This window comes from Meles meles, chromosome 16 (genome assembly GCF_922984935.1).
Source record: "Meles meles chromosome 16, mMelMel3.1 paternal haplotype, whole genome shotgun sequence".
NCBI classification, from domain to species: Eukaryota; Metazoa; Chordata; class Mammalia; order Carnivora; family Mustelidae; genus Meles; species Meles meles.
Window position 1 is genome coordinate 8,091,083 of NC_060081.1, and position 8,760 is coordinate 8,099,842.

General features: G+C 38.3%; 1 protein-coding gene across 1 annotated transcript; it reads right to left on the reverse strand.

The window, feature by feature from the left end:
• Nucleotides 1–6,337: 6,337 nt before the first annotated feature.
• Nucleotides 6,338–7,285, reverse strand: LOC123926335 (olfactory receptor 2T4-like). Its single transcript, XM_045980091.1, has one exon. It carries the CDS (start codon nucleotides 7,283–7,285, stop codon nucleotides 6,338–6,340), a length of 948 nt encoding a protein of 315 aa, XP_045836047.1.
• Between the last annotated feature and the right edge of the window lie 1,475 nt (nucleotides 7,286–8,760).

Sequence of the window (8,760 nt, forward strand, 5' to 3'; positions counted from 1 at the left end):
CTCATTGAGAGCTTTTGAACATCATCCCTGGTGGCTTTCAGTTCTGCCCTAACATTGTGAACATCATCCCTGATGGCTTTCATTTCTGCCCTAATCAATTCTGTTTGGTCATCCATGGCTTTCTCCAACCTAGCTATTGCCTGGATAATTTTTAGCCTGAATTCCCTTTCTGACATACTGTCCATGTCGCTAGCCATTAGCTCTGTTGCAGAAGGCCCATCCTCTGAATTTTTCTTCTGTTGGGCATTCCTCCTCTTAGTCATTTTGGTGAGAGATGGCTGAACGGATGTAGCTGGATGTATCGACAGTTGTGCACAAGGTGCACCCTGGAACACTTCTGAGCCATCAGGTGTACCCACCCAAATGAGAGAAAAAAGTAAAGAAAAATAAAGAGAGAGAGAGAGAGAGAAGGGAAGAGAAAAGAGAAGGCTCAGCCCAAATCAGACCCAAGGTAAGATTTTTGAAGTATACAGACAAAAACAGACCAAAAAATAAATAAATTAAAAAAGACTGATAAAGGTATATGACAAGAGAAAAAAAAAAATATATATATATATATAAAAGCAAAAAAAGGAAGAACTTCATCAAAAAAACCCCAAGTATATGATTTATATACTATCAGGACAAACACAAATACACAGGAACACTGGTGAAGAAAAAGATGGGAGAGTGGCTATACATTATCAGTGTGGGCTAGGAAGTTTATTTTGATTCTTCCTGGCTGTATCTTGATGTCTTTGTTAAAGGACTCAACTTTCCTTCGATTAAGGGAGATTAAAATTTGGTTTACCTATAAGGGTAGCATTGATTGGCGAAAGGGGACTACCTTGATGTTTAAATCTATATGAATACTAGAAAACAAATATAAAAAATGAATAAACTAAAGTAAACTTCAATTTAAGAAAAAAAATAAAAGAATAGAAAAGCAAAAGAAAAACACGGTTGTATGTATCAAAAAGTTCAGGTTAGAAGGTTATTATGGAATTTGATGTACTGGACATCTCACTGTGATGGTAAATAGGTTAAAAAATTATCTATATAAAAAACGTGAACCAGAGTATTGGCAACACGTTAGAAATAAAAGTTGTATCTATGAAGTAGTGGTGGTTGTCTTGTCATCTTTTTTAAATTTCTTTTTTCTTTCCTGGTTGGTTTTCTGGGGTGGGGACCTTCCATGTGGGTTTTCAGTCAATGGTGTTCCCTGAGTTCAGTCCCACGCCCCCTCAAGGGGATGGGCTCTGAGAAAACCGGTTTTTCAGGCTTTTGTTCTCTGGAGGTTTTTATGTTTGTTCATCTGTTTTCTCTTGCCTTGACAGCTTTTGATGTTTTTGATGGTTTTGGAGGTTTAGAGGAAAGCAAACTGCACCCAACCTCACTCTCAGAGAGAATTCTCAGTCTGTTCCCGCCTGGGTCTCCAGAGCACTTTAACTTCCCCCTCGGCCGCTGGCAGAGCAGGTTCTGAGTCGCTTTCCCTGGGGCCACAGGATCTCCTGCTTGTACCCAAAACCATGACAGCAGGGGCTCCAGACCACCAGAGAGGTTCCAAGCAGCAATCGCACACTGAGAATGTCCTTCTGGCCTGGGCTGGGAGCGCCTGGTCTTTCCGGGTCCGAGAGCACCAGACTGGTGCCTTCACGTACCTCTCTCATGGGAAGGGATGGAGTACGTCTCAGTCTCTGATGGCATGGCACAGGTCTAAGAGTGCCAGGGTAGCGCCTGTGCACACCTCTCTCAGGGCAGGGTGTGGGGCACGTGTGTCTCAGTCTCTGATGGCACGGTCTGGTGTTCTGCATCTGGCGAGGCTCCCAGCCCCTCACAGGAGCTGGACCCCAGGCGTTCTTGGGCGCACTGGCAGCTCAGGGACCAAGACCTGGTTTCTCTGCCACACTCTTTCTGGCTCAGCGCCTGGGGAGGCTGTTCTGGGTCCGGGACTTAGGCCCCTGTCCTTAACTGCCCTGCTTCCGACAGTTTCCCCTGTGATCCTTTGCTCTTTTTGAGTGCTTTCAACCAGATTCCAAGTTAATGCTGGTCCCCAGTTGCAGGGCACTCTTGTATTGGTGTAGTACATTCCAGTAGGCCGCCTCTGGTGGCTCCTTCCCCCTTTCGTTTATCTTCTGATATCAGGCCAACATTCCCACTCTGCTTTACCTCCTCACTGGCGTCTTCTGCCCCTGTAGAGATCCAGACGTGTATAATTCTGATCTCAGGCTGATTTCATGGGTGATCGGAGTTCTTTGGTAGGTAATCAGCTCACTTTAGGGTACAGGTTGAAATGGTGCCTCCTCCTACTTCCCCACCATCTTGTCTCTCTAACTGTTAATTTTAATGTGTCTAATTATTTTTAAGAAGCTTAATTCTTTAGCCATCCTAGAAAATTGTTTTGTTCATTATGTTTCTTCAAATGTTATTCTTTGAACACATTTAAGGAAGCAGAAATTTTATGAAAAATAATGGAAGATTTTATATCCAATGAACAATAATATTAATTCTGAATTTGAATGAAGATTTCCAATAATGGTCTTTAATGTGCGCCAAAGGATGTAGAAACCTGAAACCTTGTTACTATGGGATGGAAGTGATTCCTCTGGCTCAAGGTATCACTATCAAAAACACTTGAATAAATTAAAAAATTGAAAATGTTAAACTACTTTATAGAAGCTAATTATATGATACTTGTAAGCAAGTGCATTTGAGTGCTTGTAGCTCTTCCATTTCAGTTTTTAACTCTAGATGCAAGAAATTTGAAACACAAATTCCAAGTATTAGATGTTGTATATAATTTTATAAATAACTTTGCCAACTACATAAAACTTGTAAACTTTTATTAGTAAAGACTATGGAAATTGTATTTCAGACACATTACCTAAAAAGAAAACTAATTGTTCTAAAAACTTTTAAAGTGATTGTTGTTGTTGTTGTTGTTCAATATGGAGGTTTGTTGTTGTTGTTGTTGTTGGAAAAATTGGACAGACACATGCAGAAGAATGAAATTGGACCATTTCTTTGCACCACACACAAAAATAGGGTCAAACTGGATGATAGACCTAAATATGAGACAGGAATCCATCAAAACCCTTGAGGAGAACATAGGCAGCAACATCTTCGACTTTAGCCACAGCCACTTTTCACCAGACATGTCTCCAAATGCAAGGGAAACAAAGGCAAAAATGAACTACTGAGACTTCATCAAGATTAAAAAAAAAAAGGAAAAAAAAAAAAACTTTTGCACAGCAAAGGAAACAGTCAACAAAACCAAAAGACAACTGACAGAATGGGAGAAGATATTCACAAATTAAGGGTTAGTATCTCAAATATATAAAGAATTTATGAAACTCAGTGAGTTTCATGGAACAAATAATCCAATCAAGAAATGAGCAGAAGACATAAACAGACATTTCTGCAAAGAAGACATCCGAAAAGCAACAGACAAATGAAAAACTGCTGAATATCACTTGGCATCAAGGAAACACAAATCAAGACAACAATGGGATATGACCTCATCTCAGTCAGAATGGTAAAATTAAGTCAGGAAATGACAAATGTTGTCCAGGATGTGGAGAAAGGGGAATCCGCCTACACTGTTGGTGGGAATGCAAGATTGTGCAGCCTCTTTGGGACAGAACATGGAGGTTCCTCAAAAAGTTGAAAATAGAGATACCCTATCACCCAGCAATTGCCCTACTGAGTATTTACCTCAAATATGTAGTGATCCAAAGGGACATCTTCTTCCCAATGTTTATAACAGCAATGTCCACAATAGCCAAACAGTGGAAAGAGCTCAGATGCCCATCACCAGATGAATGGATAAAGGTGTGATTACACAAACACACACACACACACACACACACACACACACACAACAATGGAATGTTACACAGCCATAAAAAAAAATGAAATCTTGCCATTTACAATAACATGGATGGAACTAGAGGATATTATGCTAGGTGAAATAAATCAATCAGAGAAAGATAATTATCATACGATCTCAGTGATACGTGGAATTTAAGAAACAAGGCAGAGGTTGATAGAGGAAGAGAGGAAATAAATGGATCAAGACAAAATCAGAGAGGGAGACAAAGTATAAGAGACTCTTAACCTCAGGAAACAAACTGAGGGTTGTTAGATGGGAGGGCAGTGGTCGAATGAGGAGACTGAATGACGGACATTGGGGAGGATATGTGTTGTGGTAAGTGCTGTGTGTTGTGTAAGACTGATGAATCACAGACTTGTACCCCTGAAACAAATAATACATTATATGTTAATAATACAAATAAAAATAAAAATTTTTGAAATGAAAAAATCTTTGTAATAACATAGCTCAATACCACATTTTGTTTTATTTTGTCTCATTTTGTTCTACATGTCTGGGTGTTGTAAATGGAACCATGAAACGTATCATTATAGTCATAAAATTGAGGGGTGATACATACATTTCTTAAGTACTTTAGAGTGTCCATATTGTATTCAGTTTTATTGCAACAAAAAAATATTGAGAATTGGTTTTCTGATATTGTTTTCCAAAACGCTGCATGATCTTTGTTTTACAATCATGAACTAATCAAGTGTGTTAGGAGGAAAATTAATCCATACTTTCAAAACTGTCTGATTTTTCACAAGTTGGACACAGCCCCATTATAAAATACAGCTATGTAACCATGTCCGTGGGTTCGAAAGGCCCCACATATTCCAAATATACCTTTCCTCCGTCCAGTCCATCCTGGTGTCAAGGCATGGTCCATTCAATTTAGATCAACACCATCTACATCACCATCTTCGCTCACTTCGTCTCTCTACTTGCAGTGCTGCACTTTCCCAAGTGACCACTAATTTAACATTTCTAAAGTGCAGATCTAATCATTTTGCTTCTGTTTGTAGAACTCTGGGTCACAGAAGGGCAAGAAAGAAGTCTATAAAATAAAGTAGGAAAGAAAGAACGATTGGAACATTTATCCCTTATACTTTGCCAACCTTCAGACCTTTGCACATGTTGTGCCTTTTCTGTGGCATATTGTCCCTGAGAAAGTCCCCTCTGCCACAGTCTCCAGTAGTCATCTGAGGGGAACATCTAGTCAACATTTGCACTGAGTTCCAGAGGCTGACCTCAGTCCCCTTTTTTGACCAAATTCATGTACCGCAGGTAAAAGGGATGTGTCCTTATGAGCCATAAACTTCCCGCATTAGCATCATATATATGATATTAGGTTTACCATACATTGTATAGTACCTCTTTCCATATAAAACTATGCAGATTCAAATTCCTTGAAAACAACAACCATATAGTGCTCAGATTTTAAACTCATTTAGCTGTTATTTTGGATTATAAGAGTTTAAGTGTTTGTTGAATAAATGACTAAATTTGAATATTTGATATATCATGCTTCTCTTTTTTTGTTTAATAAATTACATACTTCAAAACTCGGTTCAGACATCACTTCAAGCAGGGTACCTCCCCTAAATCTTCCTTCCATTCTGAGTTCACATTTGTCCCACAGTTTCTTATGCAAGCATAGATACTAAACCTACAGTTTAACCACTAGGTGCTTTCAGTTTTGGACCATGTCCACATAGTGCATATCATTGTGGTCTATCATATTAAGGGATGATACAAGGTAGGAAGATGACAGGATTGTCACAGTAATAATCAGTCACATTGAAATGAGCACATTTTATAAGATTGTCACTTACACTGTCAACAAACAGAATACAAAGCTTATAAATGTAGGACAAGTGATATTTTAACTGTTTGTGTGGAAAAATTTTACACTTACATAAAAGTAGTATGAATAAGAATAGTATAAACCACAGCCACATACCTTTTACCCAGACTCAACAGTTAGCTTTTTTTTTAAACCTCTTTCTTTTCATCACCCTTCTCTCACTCCCTCATTTTAATCAATTACATAGAATCACATGATCTTTCTTTCTCTAAATATTTTAATTATGTATTTCCTAAGAATATGGGTGTTCTACAGAGACAGAGTGAATTTATCAACTCCAGTAAATATAACATCACTATAACCGTATGATGTTTTAAAAGAATAAGAATTAGAAAATTAAAGAGATTTTTAAAAAATAAAAATTAAAAAAAAACTAAAAAGAGGTTTCTTTTTTAATACAGAGAGGCAATATTTACTCTATAGTTTCTTTTTAAAAAAAATATTTTACTTATTTGAGAGAGAGAGAATGAGTGGGTGGGAGGGGCAGAAGGAGAAGCAGACGCCTCACTGAGCAGGAAGCCCAGTGTATGGTTTGATCCCAGAACTCTGGGATCATGACCTGAGCCAAAGGCAGATGCTTAACCTACTGAACCATCCAGGTGCCCCTACTCTGTAGTTTCTTAAAAGACAGGTCCCACATTCAACATTTTCTTCAGAGCTCCCATAACATTCTTATTTCTTAGACTATAGATCAAAGGGTTGAGCACAGGAGTGAGTATGGTGTAAAAGACAGATACCATGATGTCCTTCTCTGGTGCATGGTAGGATTTGGGGAGCATGTAAGTATAAATGGCAACCCCATAGAAGAGGATGACCACAGTCATGTGGGAAGAACAAGTGACAAAGGCCTTCTTCTGTCCTTCTGATGAGTTCATCCTATGGATGGTGATAAGGATAAAGTAGTAAGAGCCTGAAATGACTATCACAGGAATGAGAAGCATAAGGACACAGCACAGGTACATGAAAATCTCATAGATGGAAGTGTCCGAACAAGAGAGTTTCAATACAGCAGGGACTTCACAGAAAAAATGACGTATCTCCCGAGATCTGCAGAAGGGGAAGGTCATGGTGATGGGAGTAAACAAGAAGCCACCCACTGAGCCCAGGAACCAGCAGCCAGATGCTAGAAGGTGTAACACGCGATGGTTCATGAGGACAGGGTAATGAAGAGGATGGCAGATGGCCACATAGCGGTCATAGGCCATAGAGGCTAGAAGAAGAAATTCTGAACCTGCTAGTGTCACATAGAGAAACATTTGTATCCCACATTCTATGTCTGAGATCTTGTTCATACCCATGACTTGGTCCATGAGCATCTTGGGCACAGTAACAGAAATATACATCATGTCCATGAGAGATAGCTGGCTAATGAAAAAATACATGGGGGTGTGGAGGTGGGCATCGGAATGTATCAATAGAATCAAGATGGTGTTTCCAGACAAGGCCATTAGGAAAAGCGGGAAAATGACCAAACAAAGGAGAGCTGGGTGTTTGGATTCACTGAAGATTCCCACCAGGATGAAACCTGATCTCCCAGTATGGTTAGCTAGCCAGTTGGCGTTCTCCATGTGATTTCACCTGGGCAACCTAGGGAAGCTTTGGGATTAATGAATCAATCACGAACCACCACCCACTGAAATGAATGTGTTGAGAGAGAAAGAGAGAATGAGAACCCAATTATGTTATCAGAAAAAAATTCCATGGTTTTATAGATTTAGAGAATACAAATTATCTGTAATTATATAAATTTACCATTTGGGAGGTTGCATTGTTCATTGTATCGTGAGTTTTCCTTTTGCTATAGTATCCTTTACCAATAAGCATGTACAATTTTTTAGGTTTGCTGTTGCCCTAACCAAACACAAAAAATGAATCAAAATGTAAAATTTATGTGTGTGTGTGTGTGTGTGTATACAAATATATGTATATATGTATATATGTATTTAAATGTGTGTGTGCATATATATGTATATATGCATATATATGTGTATACACACACACACACACACACACACACACACATATATATAAAATCTCCCCTTCTAGAATTTTTATTGTAGATAATCAAAATATCATTACTCTCTCTGGTCTAAGAATCCAACTGAGATTTTTTTAAAAATTTCATTTATTTGACAGAGAGAGAGCACAAGCAGGGAGAGCGGCAGGCAGAGGGAGAGGGAGAAGCAGACTCCCTGCTGAGCAGGGAGCCCAATACAGAACTCAATCCCAGGACCCCAGATCATGACCCAAGCCAAAAGCAGATGCCCAGCTGACTGAGTCACCCAGATGTCCCTTCAACTGAGATCTTAAAAACTCTTTAAGGTGCATTCTATATAAGAGAAAAAAATCATTAATAATTTTTATAAGAAAAAATAATTCACAGTGCACAGAAATATCAAATCATTACTTTGTACAACAGAAACTAGTATAATTTTATGTCAGTAATACCCCAAAAAGAACAATCTAGTGAACCATTGAACATTATATCAAAAGCCAAGGATTCACCAATTGAATTTAAATTTAAAAAAAGAGAAAAAAAATAAAGAAAAATAAAAAGTAACCTCAACAAAATTTGGGGGAAAATCTATATGAAATTCTTGAACCCCACAGTGAGGCACTGTGATTGTATGGAGTAACCCACAAATCCCCCCAAACAGATCATGATCCTAACCAATGACCAAACTCTTAGATAGCCGAGAGGCACCATTTTGGAGCTCCAACTCTGAAGCCAGACTGGCTGTGGGTCCAGCTTATCCTCTACACATTCTTCCTCCATTAATTCTACATACATAAAAAAGAGGAAAAGAATAATGTTATACCTTGCATATGCTTAGGATTAAATGAGGAAAGTGCTTGGACCATTACTGGTTACAGATGACTAATGATTAAATAGCTAATAGGTACAGTAATAATTATGCAGAATCTATGTAAGAGATGGCTGTTACATATATATATGTATATATATACATATATGTATATACATATGTGTATGTACATATGTATATGCATATACATATATGTCTATATATGTATATATATAGTC